The 16,741-nt window shown below is 39.4% G+C and overlaps 2 protein-coding genes across 4 annotated transcripts in view; one reads left to right on the forward strand and one right to left on the reverse strand.

Annotated features, from left to right (window-relative positions):
- The window catches only part of tafa3a (TAFA chemokine like family member 3a), a 110,315-nt gene that overhangs the window by 31,252 nt on the left and 62,322 nt on the right, over positions 1–16,741 (reverse strand). The gene's annotated exons all lie outside the window — the stretch shown is intronic.
- On the forward strand, positions 836–14,235 carry helz2b (helicase with zinc finger 2b). The gene is made up of 17 exons (XM_046076280.1): positions 836–845; positions 1,045–1,591; positions 1,683–2,321; positions 2,538–3,336; positions 3,469–3,544; positions 3,705–7,074; positions 7,177–7,262; positions 7,354–7,479; positions 7,561–7,716; positions 7,804–7,948; positions 8,027–8,143; positions 10,625–10,817; positions 11,445–11,591; positions 11,934–12,143; positions 12,293–12,449; positions 12,819–12,986; positions 13,080–14,235. The coding sequence occupies exons 1-17, from the start codon at positions 836–838 to the stop codon at positions 13,190–13,192; spliced, it is 7,059 nt and encodes a 2,352-aa protein (XP_045932236.1). The 3' UTR covers positions 13,193–14,235.

Below are 16,741 nucleotides of genomic sequence, written 5' to 3' on the forward strand. Positions count from 1 at the left end.
AAAGACAATTAATTTACAAATTTAAAATTAATAAGATAGACTGTTATTCAACATACATGTAGACACAGGAACAAAAGAATTTTTATACCGGTTTAGTTATTCATAACATTTCATAATGACTTATGAACTTTGGTATAGCGCCTAATGCATGTTTGTAAGTGATTTTAACAATTGTTATAATGTCTTACAAAAGCATTATATTGTGCTATAAATATATGCATAAGTCATTATAGCGATGACCTCATAGAAGGTGTTACCACAAATTTAATGACAAACTGGATAAAGCCATCAAGTTCTTCAAAGAACTTCAGCGAGGGGGCATCTCCAGTCCAGCAGCACGGCTCTATTGATGCATAAAAATGAAAAGTTACGTTGCATTCTACCTGTCCTACATACACGCTGACTGACTGGTGGTAATTTGGCTCCCTGTAGAAACCTCCAGAAGAAATCCTAAACTACAACCAGCAGCGGGCCAGCTGTAAACACACTGCAGGACTAGCTGCACATAGTTAGCTAGGTTGTTTCCAACAAGGACTTTTTCTCCCTGACCAATTTGCGGTGTTTTTGCATCACCTTTTGGTATTGCCACAGCTCACTCACCAAAAAATGTGCCAGGTACCGTTTTCCCTAACAAAAAAACAAAAAAGGCAAGTAGAGTCAAGGCGAGTCAAGCTGGAACCATGTGGTGGAAAAGCGGCATATGTGTATTAAAGGCAGAAGGAAGCAGGGCCCTTATGCAAACACTCAGACACAGCTGATTTCTTTATAAACAGTTTATCAATTCAGCAAAAGGCAGGGCAAATAAGCTGAGGCAGGATGGCAAACAAGACACATCATGCACCCAGGTAACAGATGTCAGCTCGGTAACAGGTAAACAGAGAGCATTCAGGCAGAAATGGCTAGACTGAGGCCCAAAGGCAAAGTACATTATGCATACTAACAGCACAACTTGTCTAGCTTCTCTGTGCTCTGTTTCTCTTCTTGGTGTCCGTGTAATGTCCACATAATCTTCAACTTTTAAGTCCCAGAACTATGTTATCTGAGTATGTTTAATTTCCACTTTTCTGTATATACAGAGACAACTTGTGCATGTGGCACTTCTGAAGCAAGAACCGGGAGCTTCATTCTCCCTTGGTGACATCAGTTCTGAGCCCTGCATCTACTCCTCAGGCGAACACTTTCTCAGTAAAGCCATGTCCTATGACATCACCGTGTCTTTCACATCCATCAACCCGGGCCTGTATGAACAGTGGTTAGTGCTAGATTTTGACATGAGACCAGTGCTACTGAAGAAACTCAGAGTAAGAGTAGGCCAGCTTTCATTGGATGACACAGAACTACCAACTGTTAACCGTGGAGCCGCCTTTCAACGTGTTGAGCGTTGGCATAGAGGAAACAGGGTTATCATCCCATGTTCGTCCAGGACAGAAGAACAGGAGGAACTGTCAAAGCAGTACAAGCCTCCTCAGATTAGCTTTCTGTATAAACATTCCTACAACAGCCAAACACCGCTGAATAATGAGAACTACAAAGAAAGAATGCACCACTTCCTGTACACTGAGGAACGGGCAGAGGACCAGATTGTTTCAAGGTAATATGCTTATCTCTATCCTATTTTCATTTACAATGTGTGGAATTTGTATATATTTATAAAACAATAATGTATTTCTTATTTACTTCAGATTAAATGTTTGTGGAGAAATTACAACATTGGATACCTTGAACAGTACGAAGTTTGGCATGGCGATGGCTCCTCAGGGAGAACTGTTCTGTGCTGTCTCGATTCCTTGTAATCTCACTCCAGACACACCTGAGGGACTGGTACTAAAACGAAGCATCAAGTCTGGCCTGATAGCCCCTTTATCTTCAAGTGGTCAAAACTCCAAGGTCTACGAGGCCATCGTCCTGAAAAACAAAACAAGTGAGACCAAAACGTATTTGCAACTCTCTAAAAAATGTTGCTCTGATCTCACACTCAAACGCAATGAATCGTATCAAATGGAGGTGCAGTTTCAGCTAAACCGCTACAGCTTCTGCACCATGCACAAGGCTGTAGATCTCCTTCCTGATACAAAAACAGTGCTACCAGACCTTAAACACTGTGAAGTTCCTGTGAATAACATCTCCTATGAGAAGCTGAATCCAAAGCAGCAGTCAGCAATTGACTTTATCACAGGGAATTCCAATGTCCAAAAATTTGTGGCACCTCTCCTCATTTATGGACCATTTGGCACTGGGAAAACATTCACCCTTGCTGCAGCAGCCAGAGAGCTTTGTAAGCAGCCTCACAACAAAGTGCTTATTTGCACCTACACCAACAGGTAATGCATACTATTTAAAATGTGTTTAATGAAATATTGATTGATTGATTGATTGATACATATGGACGTGTGCTCCTCAAGTATTTGTTAAATATTGTTTCACTTTCAAAGTGTTAATCTAGGTTAAGCGTTTTGCTCTAAGCTGTAATGTTGTTAAGAAGTTTTACTATAACAATTCCAACATGTGCTTATCCATACATTTTTGTTTCCTTTCAGTTCTGCAGATCTGTATGTCAGAGATCACTTCCATCCATTCATCAACAAGAAAAGTAATGGAATGAGGCCAATTCGAATAAAAGCAAACAAACAAGGGAGTGCTTTTTCTGCCACAGATGAGATTACTTTGAAATACTGTTTTCTTTCGGAAAATGGACAGTATTTTCTACCACCTACAAAAGCTGCCCTAGATTGTCACAAAATAGTCATAACCACCACAACAATGGCAAGACATTTTCATGACCTAAAGCTTCCAGAGGGATACTTCACACACATACTAATTGATGAAGCCTCTCAGATGCTAGAATGTGAAGCATTGATGGCCCTTGGTCTTGCTGGGCCAAACACCAGAGTTGTTTTGGCTGGAGATCACATGCAAATGGGACCCAAGCTTTTCTCAGTTGATGATCATCACCGGTCAAATCACACACTTCTTAATCGCTTGTTCCACTACTATCAAGCCCAAAAGTGTGATGCTGCCCAGAACAGTAGAGTCATTTTCAGCGAAAACTATCGCTCAACCAAAGAAATTGTGGAGTTCGTGTCCACCCATTTCTACGTTGGCAAGAATGATGTTATCAAAGCTGCCGCAAATATTCCGGCTCCTGAAAACGGCCATGCCCTAAGGTTTCACCATGTTAGGGGAGAATGTCTCTTGGAAACTGCGTCTATGTCTTGGTATAACAAAGAAGAGGTTGCCAAAGTGGTTGAAGCAGTGAAAGAGATTATCAAACTCTGGCCATCGACCTGGGGGCCCAAGGACCAAAGCTCAATCTGCATTCTTTCAGAGGGATTTCAGGTAAATGAAATTTTTTTTGTTGTCTCAAGAGTGAGGGAAAAACATTACAGCAATCAGTGAAGATTTCTGAATGAATGTACTGTCATTGTCAGAGTTGTAATAGTTTCCTTATCTCAATTGTTTGATTTGTAGGTTCAGCTAATTAGGACAGCGCTCTCGAGAAAAAACCTTGCTGACGTCCATGTTGAGAATCTTGCAAATGTGCAAGGTGATTTTAATTTAGCTTTCTCCTTCAAGATTATCACATTAGGTTAGACATAAAGGATGGTTAAATTCAAACTGTTTGAGTAAACAAACATTATATTTATATTACCTTTCATATATTTTATTCATTCTACATAATAAACATTATCTTCATGTGTTAACAGGTAAACAGTTCAGGGCAGTCATAATTACAACTGTGCAAACACGTGACAGCCTAAAAACGTCTCATGTGCCTGGTCTGGAGCTGTTCAATGATGCCCGTGTGTTAAACACTGCAATGACTAGGGCTCAGTCACACGTGGTTGTGGTTGGAGATGCTGCTGCCCTCTGCTGCTTTGGGAAATGCTCACGTGTCTGGAAAAGCTACATAGACCACTGCATCAGCAACGACAGTGTTGCACCACAGCATTTCACCAAAGATTTCTTTGAAAAAGATGTTATGGAAACTGCAAGGTTTCAAAAGCCGGAACATGTGGATGAGAGCAACACTCTCACTGATGCAATTCTTCAAGAGTTGAAAGATGAGTATGAACAGCTGACAACGGAATACTGTTCAGATGAAGACAATTTGGAATTTAAAAACTTTGATCACCACAAGCCCAAAGCCTCATACAATACAACTGATGTTGACCCAGACCTTTTGGAGTTATGTAAAAAACAACCAGAGAAGTACAAGAGAGGAAGGTTGGTCAGGGAGTCATATAACAAAGGCTATGTGATACCATTTAACAACCCCACCAAACGTATAAGCATAAAGGGAAGAGAAAACCTGGGTAAGGTCTTCACTGGAGACGAAGTGGTCTTACAAACAGCAAGCGTGTTCAGCATCACCAAGAAAGCTGAATCAGCTCGTGTACTTGTATGCCTGCTAGAGGCTGAAGATTACAGCAAACCAAGACAGAATTCCGATGACAAATTTGTCAAAAGGACAATGATGCCCATTACAAAATCTGCGCCCAAAATACGGATACTGATCAGCAAGAAAAGACGTAACTTCATTCCAATATGGGAGCAAATTGATGGACAGTGGAGGATTGCAGCACATGAACGTCTTGATGAAAAGCTCAAACAGAACAATGTATTTGTGGTGCAAGTGATTGGCTGGAAAGAAAATTGTTTTATTCCACTGGGAAATGTCATAGAAATACTTCCAATCGGAACATCTTTGGTTGAAGGACTAAGAGTCCTGAATGAAGAATTCAAAGTTGCACCCAATACATGTACATCTGACGATGGTTTCTCCTGGGCAGATGAAGACAGGACACACAGACAGGACATACGTGATATATTCACTTTCACTGTTGATCCAGTAGGAGCAAAAGACTTGGATGATGCCATCAGCATCAGGGATGTCAGAGACCAATATGAGTTGGGAATCCATATTACAGACGTGGCAAGCTTTGTGAGTCCAGGTGGTGAATTAGATGAGGACGCAAAACAACGTGGTTCCACATATTACTGCAGTGGGGGAAACCCCATTCACATGTTCCCCCAAGAACTGAGCACTGGAGTCTTCAGTCTTCTGCCAGGTCAAGATCGCAGGGCGGTTTCATTAATGTTCAAAGTAAACAAGAAAACAAATGAGATCATTGGAAAGCCCAAATTTCAGCTGTCACTGATCAAGTCTGATAAGCAGTTGTCTTATGAACAGGCAGAGAACATGATCTCCAAAAGATATGGACATAGCCCTAAATTTGACACAGATGAAGACTGTGTCACAGTGGCTTATTGTTTTGCAAAAGCTCAAAGGAAGATTAGACTTGTGGATTGGGCTTATTCTCAACCTGATGATCAGAGATTGCCCGGGAAGCGCAAAGCCAACCTGATGATTGAGGAGCTGAGTGTGTTATTCAATACACATGCATCTAAGGCTTTGATCGATTCAGAAAAGAGCAGGTATTACACACCCCTTCGCTGTCAGGCAGAACCAGACCCTGAAAAGATTGAGGAATTCAAGGAGAAATGCGGGGAATTAATACCACTGTCTTTTCATGCGCGGCACAGAGTTGCCCATGAAGAACAAGCCCCAAAATGCGAAAACTTCCACATACTCACAGAAGTGTGGAATGATATCCAGGCCGCTGCCAGAACAGATGATATAGACAAAATGGTGGACCTGATTGCTGCAGATGACATCCACCCTCTGCTCCAGCCAGTCACTGAACAGTTCAGAAGGTGCTCTAGTAAAGCTTATGTCATCCGCTCCTACTCCTCTCCCAAAGCAGAGGTTGGGCATTATTCTCTGAGCGTACGTTCTTACACACAAGCATCATCACCAATCCGCAGGTACATGGACATCATCTTGCAGAGACTTTTGCACTCTGTCATATGTAAAAGGGATGTCCAATACACTCGAACAGAGATTTCGACTTTGTGCAGTGAATTTGAGCACAACCTCAAGCATGCCAAGGAGTATGAACAAAAGAGTGAGCAAATCAAATATGCAGTGAGCATGAAAAAACAAAGTGCTTCAAAGCTGGCCTTTGTTCGTGTGGATCTTAACAGAGACAGTTTTGCAGTGTCATTTCCTTTTAACAAGAACATATTTGCAGAGAGTCTATCAATTATGTACAAAGATTTACAATTGTGTGACCAACCATTTAATGATGACACAAATCACTGCACTCTGAAATGGAAAAGACGGATCTACACAGCTGACACCATGCAAATCCACCAAGAGTTGGAAAAGCCAGACTGTGGTCCCTGCGTTGAGCTTCCACTGAGAGTATGGAAAGCCACTGTTGAAGCAATTGACAAAGAAAACTTTAATCATGCAATGATTCTCATAAAGCAGGCTAATAAGGAACTGGAAAAACAAAAGATTCTGTCACAATCAGCTGAAATGCCTCATTCCCACACATGTACCTCCATGCAGCAAAGGGAGCATGAGGTTGACATCAGCCTCCAGTTGCAGACAGGTGACACCCTTCAGATCCAAATGACATCAGAGGTAAAAAGGGGTTATCCCATGCCTACTGTTCAGTTGGTGCGCATTAAACCAAAGTTTGAGATTTGTGTGGACCATGTCCACAGCCCTATCACATGCTTCTCAAGATCAGCAGATCATCCATCAAGGATTCATTATAGTGACATAGAGGAGTATGTACGGATCTGGAAACCGATGTGTGAGATGGAATCTGCTGCTACTGCTGTGGATGAGAGTGACAGCATCGTCATTGAGAATCTGTTGGTAAACTTCAATCAAGAGCACGAAGGCACTCTAAAAGGAAGCTTCTTTTTACCTCTGGCATGGATCAATGATTGGGCCATTGAATGTAACCTTTCAAAGTGCCTGCTGTGTATACGGAAAAGAGGTTTGAAGTTGACTTCCCTGGAAAATTCCGCATCGGTGGACCCAAGAGAGTTTACATGGGTGGCCCATGGTGTCACTAGCAAAGTAGAAGAACTTAAAAATGAAGGCAGTAAAGTGGAGTTCTATGTCAATCACCTGCCCATGGACACCATTCCTGATTGTGTCTTTCAGAAAAGCACTCGTTTCACAGTTGAAATAATCCCAAAGCTCCTGCCTGATATGTAAGTGTAGTTCCCTTTACCTTTCCAATGTAACATTGGTTTTAGTTTGACTTTTGATCACATATTTCTTTGACATACCGTTTTATAATTTCTTTTCTATAGCCGGAAAGAAAATGCTGTGGTCAGCGTTGCTTCTGCATGTGAGCTTGTCAAGACTATAGCACTTGGAAAACACATTCCAAAAGAGGGTATGTCCATTAGTCAGCAGTAAATAGCTACATAGATTTTAACTCTTTGTATCTGTGAGTAACACCTGAAGTTGTTATTTTATCTTTGCAGTAAACGCAGTGTGGTACAACATGAGGAAAGACCTACCAAATGTACTGCCCCCATTTAACCAGAGTCAGCATCGTGCTGTCACGAAAGCTCTAAATAATACCTTCACACTTATACAGGGGCCACCTGGTAAGAGCAAGAACTTGTCTTTACCCTGATGCCTTATATTTTCTGCTAAGGCTAAAGACATAATTCTCATTTGTCTCTTAGGAACTGGAAAGACAGTAGTAGGTGTGTACATAGTGTACTGTTTCTTTGAGCTGAACTCAAAGAACAAAAGGAAATTTGATGACCCCAAGGATAAAAACAAGAAACAAGTTATTCTCTACTGCGGCCCATCCAACAAGTCTGTTGATGTCGTTGCTGGTAAGTTACTTTGTGTCTCTGCTGAATTTTCAACTGCATTTCTTTATGTATCTTTAAACCATGTTCCCTTTTACTGTTGTAACATAGAGTACCTTTTGAGGTTTGGTGACAAGCTAAGACCCCTCCGGGTCTACAGCCAACAAGTGGAGATGCTTGATTACCCTTATCCAAACTGCACCCTTCAGTTTTCCCAGAGGACACTCCGCCAAGAACGTGCCAAACCAGAGCTCAGGTACTGTAATCACATTAGTTGATGACACTCAGTTTAGAATTTGAACTAATTGCACTGATATATTTTACATGGTTTTAGGAGCATCACTCTACATCACCGCATGCGACAGGACCAAAACCCCAATGCAGGTCAAATAAAATATTTTGACCAACGCATTGAGAAAAAAGAAGAGCTGACTGCTGAAGAGGTGAAAAAGTAAGTTCAGATGCACTACTGGTTTAACACGGTTTAAAACTGCAGGAAAACTGTTTGTCAGTAATACCTATTTAAACAGATTAGAAATGCAATTTCACCACATTTTGAACCATTATTATTATTCAGTATGTGTACAAAAAGTTCGAAAAGCTAGAGCAGATAATAATTAAACAAAAACCAAAAAGCTTAAAGACTAAATGTTCTGTTGAAGTCCACTGGGGAGAAGCTACAACCATTGGATCTGGGGAAAGTCATTTAGTTAGTTTTGATGCTCTCCTCCGCAATGATTTTACTTTCATGGCATAGTTTCATAGTTAGGCTAGTCCTGCAGTGTTTCCCCTACCATTTTTTACCTAAACCAAAGTGGACCAGTAGTAGGCCTTGTGGGCAGTATTGGAGCATAGAACTACTTCCTTTTATAAATGTTGTCTTGTCAGAAGTACACTACTTGTGCAGCACTGAGTAGCTGTTTGTCTTTCAAACAGCTACAGTAAAACTATGAATAGAACTATTCAAAGTTGAGAGTGATCAAAACCTCACTACTAATGAGCTCCACGGAGCACCTGTTCTTGCTGTCACTTTGTTGCTCAATCTGGAAAATATCCTTTCCACTTAGCCAGTGGATGCTGCGATGCTTATGATGTGGCTGTTGATGGACAGAATGAGAAATTGCTAATGAACTTGAGTAATTGTAATAGGTTGGTGTTTTTGGCTAAGATATTTGTCATTGTTTGCGGTAATACCATCCAAACAATGAAACCACACATAAATAACCTTTCTACAAACATTTCAAAATTAATTTATCACCATTTTTATGATTGGTCAGTAAATATATTTATGTATTTATTTTTTCAGCTTTTATTCAGCCCATTGTTAATTCTATAGTATTGAAGGATGCAGTTCTATAGATTGGTTTGGCGTAACACATACCAATATGTCTATATTCTTGTTGTTTATATTCTTCACCTAGGCACTATATTTTGATAATTAAATGTGTGTTAAATTATAGCCTATATCTCTCTCTTAACTTTTATTAAATTAATGCTTATGTGTCTGACTGTATACCCCAACCTTAAAAAACAAAGCATACCAAAATGGTAGCCTATTAATCAAACCAACAATGGAAGGCCCATCCAACAAGTTGGGCAATCCCAATCAGGCGTAGAAAAGGACAAGTCTTCACAAAATGCGGGTGGAATGATTTGCAGGTTATGCTGAATTGAAGACAACTCGGAAATACTGGACAAACCACGTCCCCAATTGATTCAAAACGGGACGCGCTATTTAGTTCTCAAATACGGGACGATTCTGTATTTTAAGGGACGGTGGCAACTAATTAACATTAGCTCCTATAAATTTAGCTGCATAACAGCCAAAAAACATCAGGCTCAGCTTTTAGACCACAGTCTGAATCTCAGGGGAGATTTTAGCGAGTGCATTTATTAACTGACACACTGTAGCCTACACTGTACATTTACTGCCAGACTGACATCTTTTCCTCTCCTACGTTCGCTTTCACCATCACTTTTTGACGCTAACTGTCTCACATTTGGTCAACCACACACACTCGCACACAGATTACACACTGCCCTGTTCCTTTAAAAGAGCTACGCTACTCTTATAACAGTAGGCCTACCTTCCACATAGATTTCCTTTGAAGAATAAGTAGAGGGAGCCAGCCCACCATTGAGTGTTACCATGCTTGCACAGTGAATGAATATAGGGGAAACACCGGATTGGTGGTTTTCAGGGACATCTTTGCAACACTGGAATGGGCTCTTTGTTGCCCCCTGTGGCCATTGGGGGAAAGACTACATGAGAGCGGAGGGATTTATGCTTTATTGGAAGTGTTTTGAAACACGGCCGTAGTTCAAGTCCGGCCTGGGCACTGCTGTCATCCCCTCTATCTTCTTTGCCTTTCCTGTCTTTCAGCTGACACTGTCAATTAAAAAAAGGCAAAATGGAAGTGTTTTGAAACAGTATTTTTCAACTTTATAAGAGAAAAGAATTCAAGGATGAAAACTAACTGATTGGTTTGGCACGTGTACTTTGGGCCCCATCTCTGTAAACCATACAACTGTTTCCCAGAGTTTTTCCATGGGACCTTCCTTGGGACTGTGAGACAGTCCCAAATGAGACTAGGTTGGACACTCTATGTATGGAAAATAGTGAGTGAACACACTGTAATAAGCTCACCTATAGGACCATATCATACCTTTGGTACTTATTCTGTCATAGAATAGTGATAAAAAACACATTAAAGTAGGCTTGTACAGTCACTTTGACTCAATGTGATGCGACAATATCCAACCCTGATATGTTGTGTTTGTTAGAGTCATTTTAGTGTCTGTAATATGTTTGTATATGTAAATCCTCTGTGGAAAAAAGAGTGAGAAAAACAATAAGATATTTTAATAAATCATTTTGAATATGAAGAACTTTATTTGCAGTCCTAACAGAATTAATTTTTTTTCCTCCTAGATACAAGGACCTCCTCAGAGATGCTCGGACACATGAGCTTGAACGGCATGACATCATACTGTGCACATGTACACAGTCTTCCACCCCGAGTTTGACTAAAACAGTCAGCGCGCGTCAGATCCTCATCGATGAATGTGCAATGGCAACTGAACCCCAGGCCTTGATTCCGTTAGTCTGTAACAAACCAGAGAAGGTGTGCTTTTCATTTAACTATAACTGACCTTAATGTGTTTGTATGCTAAATTACATTCCAAGAGTGCCGTTTTCATGTCAGAATATCTTTTGCATTAGCCTAATCCCAATCAAACAGGTAATTATTTATTTTAACACTGGGATCTAAGTATGGCAGTTGTGACAATGACATCATGAACAAGCAAGGTTGTAAAAAAAATAATGATCCTCACATCATTTCTAATAATAATTGTAACATTCCCCCAACCCACAATAATTTCTCTAGTCCCACAGTCAGGTCAACATCTTCCCCTCAGTTTGGTCCATTACAATAAACCTCAAAAACTACAGGCTAAATTCCCATGTAATTTGTTGCAAATATTGGCCATAGTGAATTATTACATATATGCCCAATCAGATTTTCCAAATATCAGAATATAATGGGCACATTTTAAGCACATTCATGTCTACGATAGGATCAAGTCTTTTCATTTTGGACAGAGATTCTTCCTGTTAGTTGACAGTTAAAAAACTCGCCTCAGTCTTTTTACGTCTTGCTGTTTCTTTGCATCATTGCTTAGTAAGGCTCACTTCATTTTAGTCACTCTAATTCATCAAATATTTTAACGGCTTACAATATCACTTTCAGATTGTTTTGATCGGTGACCACAAACAGTTACGACCCATTGTGAAGAATGAGAGTGTGAGGAGGCTGGGGATGGCCAAGTCTCTGTTTGAACGCTACTATACAATTCATGAGAACAGGGCTGTGATGCTTGACACCCAGTACAGAATGGTGAGAATATTACATATACACTATATACACATTTATAGTGTGTTTTATATATAGTACATATTATATTGTATATTTATGTAAATGTGTACTTTAGGCTTGGGCGGTATTTATTTCTTCACACCTTTATACCTTCCTGCCTTTTCACAGGGGGTATGTACAGTATATGACGGTTTTAAACCGTTTAATAGAAAGAGCAGTGTATACATTGGAAAGTTATTTTTGACAGTATTGAAAGTCATACCGTCAGCTTAATGTACTTACTGTTGCGATATTGTATCAGCACATGTCTGTGTTAAGTATTTTAAATTGTAATCAACAACTATCACTTATGTACCTTCATAGCATGAGAAAATATGCGAGTTCCCCTCAAACGAATTCTATGAGGGAAAGCTGAAAACTGGGGAGGAGCAGCCGAGCAGTGTCCTGCGTGTAGATAACAAGACAATGCCAATCGTTTTTGGGGACATCAAAGGAAAAACCATCAGTCTGGTTGTCAGCACAGCCAAGGGCAACGAGAACTCTAAAGCAAACCATGAAGAGAGACAAAAAGTGGTAGGCTACTGTATTGGGCACCATTGCATTTCCTTGTTGATTTTAAACAGTGATATTAAAATATAAGGGTAAAGGTTGCTATAGATATGACTCAGTGACATAATTTATTATTGCTCTTAATCACTGGTTTTGGTTGGGTTCTTTTGCAGATTGACATTGCTGTAGAGCTTGTGAAGACTGCCAAAATTGAACAGCAAAGTATTGTGATTCTGTCGCCCTATAATGCCCAAGTATCAGAAATCAGAGAGGAGCTGAAGAAGAAAAAAATGGATCAAATCACTGTTACCACAATCACTAAAAGCCAAGGTGACTATGCACCTCTCTGCTACCTAATGACAAATCATTTACTGAAATTAAAGTAGCTACACCACAATGGAAAAAAACTACTAATTCTGAAGAATTGCTCTTCTCAAAGTATTAAATGTATTAACATGTAACCAGTATTTTAATGTTGTAGCTTGTCCCAGTGGTGCTGTGCACCTAGCAGGAACTATTTCCTGTCCTGCTATGTAGTTTAAATCAACAGTGTGTCATATATAACGACCATATATCACATTTTAAATGTAAAATCATCATAATTTTTTGATAAAATAGACATTTTTTTCTAGACATGTAAGAAAAACTTTGTTGTTTAGCGATGGCTCATCATGTGACACGCAACATTTTGTCTCCTAGGAAGTGAATGGCGTTACGTCATTATATCTACAGTGTGCTCTCTGCCAAGTGAAGAGATTGAGCCTGAACCAGAAAGAGCTTGGCTGTCCAAACATCTGGGCTTTGTCGGTGATCCCAACCAGATAAATGTGGGGATCACCAGGGCCAAGGAGGGACTGTGCATCATTGGTAAGACACTGCAGCTCATGTCTTATTTCTACCTTCGCTTAAGGCCCAAATCTTCTACACAACTTTAACTCAAATGTCACTGTCCTTTCAAAGGGAACCAAGAGTTGCTCAGCTGCAGCAGAACTTGGAAAAAACTCCTGGACCACTACAGACTCCACAATGCAGTGACAGATGCAGATAAGATTTCAGTGTGTAGTGCCACATAGCTGATCTCGTCTATCCTTTTTAAGAGACTTGATTGCTACAAGCTGAAGATCAGAGCTCCTACACTTACAGCACGACTTCATGAAATACATATATATTTGTAGTTTTTTACATGTCTTTGGAGTAACTTTTTATGCATTCTTTTTTTAAAGTTTAGAGCAGATTTTGGGTTTTGATATTCTGTTTTTGACAAAGTTGTGTTCTGATTTACTTTTTATACCTTTTAATATGTATGTATCTGTAAATATGACTAAGTAATTATAACTTCTATTTCAACTGTATCTAGAATTTTATGATTAGATGTGCTCATTTAAATTCTAAATCTTCAGGTTCAAATACTGAATAGTCCGTTTTTTTCTTCATTTTTGTTAAATGTTAAGTTGTATTTTGTATATCATTTAAAATATTGTATTTGAGAAATGTTGCAGGCTAACTAACTCTAACTCCTAACACAGTGCTAATCTCAACTGTGGACAGCTAACAGAAAACAGAGGTTAGCTCTTGCTGTTTGGATTGTTTCATTATCATTTTCATTTTTATTGAAATACAGAGAATTATCACTGTATGAAATCAACTCGAGTGAAGCTTTGTCCCTGTTAACTGATGTCAGGTCAGCATTGTTTTCATTGCCAGACAGCTCACCTTAACCCATAAACTGCCTCGCCAGTTGGTGAGCCTAGTCTGGAATTTTTGTTTGATCTCTTATATTATTATTTGTGATATTTTTAAATGTTCTCTCTACATTCAGTGATTTTAGTAAATGTATGCACACATACAAAAATATAACAGTTGATTTATTCATGGTTTATTTTTTTTCTTGACCCTATTAAATTGAATATCTGGGATAGCAATTTTTTCAGATATAAATATACAGAATAAGTGATGAAGACCATGTTATGTTCGTTTTATACAATAATATTGTGTCATTAAGTGCAGTGAATATATGCGTGTGTTTAGGCTTGTGTGTGTAGATGTATGTATGTGTATATATGTTGCCATGCACATACTTGGACCTTTTTTCTTTTGTTCTATACACAAAATACAAATGCACTGAAAATGATTGTTTTTGGAAAATATTAATAAAAAAAAAGTATTGAAAAAAATACACAATGGTTCTGGAATTGAAACAGATTTGCTTATTTCCTTAGATACACACCTGTTTTGCTTAAAGCAGACTTCCACCAATGGTTTCAAGTAGCCGGCTATTTAAAAACGATAAAATATTCTTTGTGTGGTTCATCAACGGTGATAAATTATCCGAAAGTCCCGCGAGGTGCGGACAACTCGGCACAACACCAGTGAAGCCGGGGCTCCGTCTATTCAGCAAGTGTTCCTCTTCTTCCATGACACACACACACGCTACGCGTACACATGCGCACAGACGCCCCAGGGTTAGGGTTACAATTTGGGATTTATTCACGCACTTTAAAAACATTTATTGAAAGTTTTATTCTTTTCACGTTTATTTACAGCATTAAATGTTGAAATGTATATTGTAATAGGCTGTATATTAACTTATTGGGAGAAAACTGGTAGTTCTCTGTAAAATCAGACGTTGAGCACCCCCATATCGCCAAAATGGCGTGATCCCTGTTTCACTGCGAAGCTTCGACTGTGAGATTGACAGTCGAATCAGGCTCCGCCCATCAAAGCATTGAATCTTCGACTATTGGGGGTCAGCCCTAATACATATATACAGACACGTATACACCCAATCATTCCACTGCATTTTAAGAATTTGTATCTGGGGTGAACATAAACAGCAGCAACCAGATGATGATATGAAAGTTTCATCTTTCATATCATCAACAGTCCACCTCCTCTCATCTTGCCTTCCTCTTTCCTTGCCTGTGTCGCCATGTGCTTGCTCATGATGGGAACTGTTACTATAAAAAATATCACTGTATTGTAAAAATATTACAAAGAGTCAGGTCTAGACCTGCTCTAAATGAACAGTGCGACGAGATAACTTTGTTCTGAATTTGCGCTATCTAGGCCTAAATAAAATTTACATTGTCACATGACAAAACAACCAAATGAGGTTTTTAGTGTAGGCTACCAGGTGACTTGCCCACTGAGCATATTTGAAATGTTGCTCCCCTCCGGTAAAGCGGTTGACAGTATGTAGAACAAGAGCTGTAACAGTGACCAGAAGAAGAAGAAGTGCAGCTCAGGGGTTTCAGGTTGGATGATGTATTACATCTACAGAGTATTTCACTCAAAAAAAATGTATTTACATTATGCGAGTTAAGACTGCAACCTACAGTTATTCTTCTGCATTAATGGCTATAATTCTTGACAAGTTAGTACTTAACATTAATATATTAGAGACAAATGTAGACTGTGCTTCTTGCACAAGGATTCCCTTATATTCAAAACTCAATGTTGACAAGTACGGTTCACAGTAATATCTTGGACCATGTTTATATAACTACACTTTTTAATGCGCTGAGGGATACTATGTCATATGCAGAGGCCCTGAAGAAAGTGAGATGAACGGGGGAACTTTCCAGGCAAATGGCAGCTGGTGCACCTTCCGTGGGCAGTTAGAGACCAGTCAAGATCTGACGTTATCAAAGTGGTGGTGGATGCTGCAGAGAGATTCCTGGAAGAGGCGTATCTAAGTCCTCAAGAGCTGCACAAGTATATGAGTATACTGGAAGTACATGAAAGAGGGAGGGGAAAGGAAAGAACATGTTATACATTTTACAATGGAATGCACAGAGTTTAGTGCCTAATGGGCAGGAATTGAAGAGATTTGTAGATTTCATTTCATTTCATTTATTTGTTTATTTGACAGGGACAGTGCTCATTAATTAACAGTAAAATAACTGTAAATGAGCCAGAGTTAGCTCAACAGGCTAATTTTCATCTGTTGTCCCTGGCCAGTTATTATGAGGGCAACCTAAAATAAAGATTTAAAATTACATAAAATTACTTATTACAGTCCACAAGTAATAACAATATATACAGAATAGTAGTAAGACAGGTAAAACAAATAACAATAAATAACAAACAACATAGACCATTCATAACGAGAAATGAAAAAGACTGACAAAAGACAATCTGCAAACAAGCAACAAATCTCAGTAGGCAGTCAGTAGTCTAATGTGCACATATCCGATTACCAATTAGCCACTTCTTAAGCTGACCAGTAAAAGAAAGATAAGTATTTGCCTCTCTTATCAGCATTGGCAATAGATTCCATTGTTTAGATGCTGTTACAGAGAACGCTGACTGACTAAAAGCACTTCTTCGAGTGGAAATGATACAATTCAATTCAATTCAATTCAATTTTATTTATATAGCGCCAAATCACAACAACAGTTATCTCACAGCGCTTTTCATAAAAGAGCAGGTCTAGACCGTACTCTATGATGCTATTTACAGAAGCCCAACAGTTCCCACCAAGAGCAAGCACTAGGCGACAGAGGCAAGGAAAAACTTCCTTTTAAGAGGCAGAAACCTCGAGCAGAACCATGGCTCAGGGTGGGCGGCCATCTGCCTCGACCGGTTGGGGGTGAAGGAGAGAGAGAGAGAGAGAGAGAGAG

Source organism: Micropterus dolomieu, linkage group LG18, assembly GCF_021292245.1.
Source record: "Micropterus dolomieu isolate WLL.071019.BEF.003 ecotype Adirondacks linkage group LG18, ASM2129224v1, whole genome shotgun sequence".
Taxonomy (NCBI): Eukaryota; Metazoa; Chordata; class Actinopteri; order Centrarchiformes; family Centrarchidae; genus Micropterus; species Micropterus dolomieu.

Bases quoted from the DNA above. Each gene is read 5' to 3' on its own strand.
- helz2b (XM_046076280.1), top strand. The intron at 2,322-2,537 runs GTAATGCATACT...GTTTCCTTTCAG, and splicing joins ATTTGCACCTACACCAACAG to TTCTGCAGATCTGTATGTCA. The intron at 8,144-10,624 runs GTAAGTTCAGAT...TTTTCCTCCTAG, and splicing joins ACTGCTGAAGAGGTGAAAAA to ATACAAGGACCTCCTCAGAG.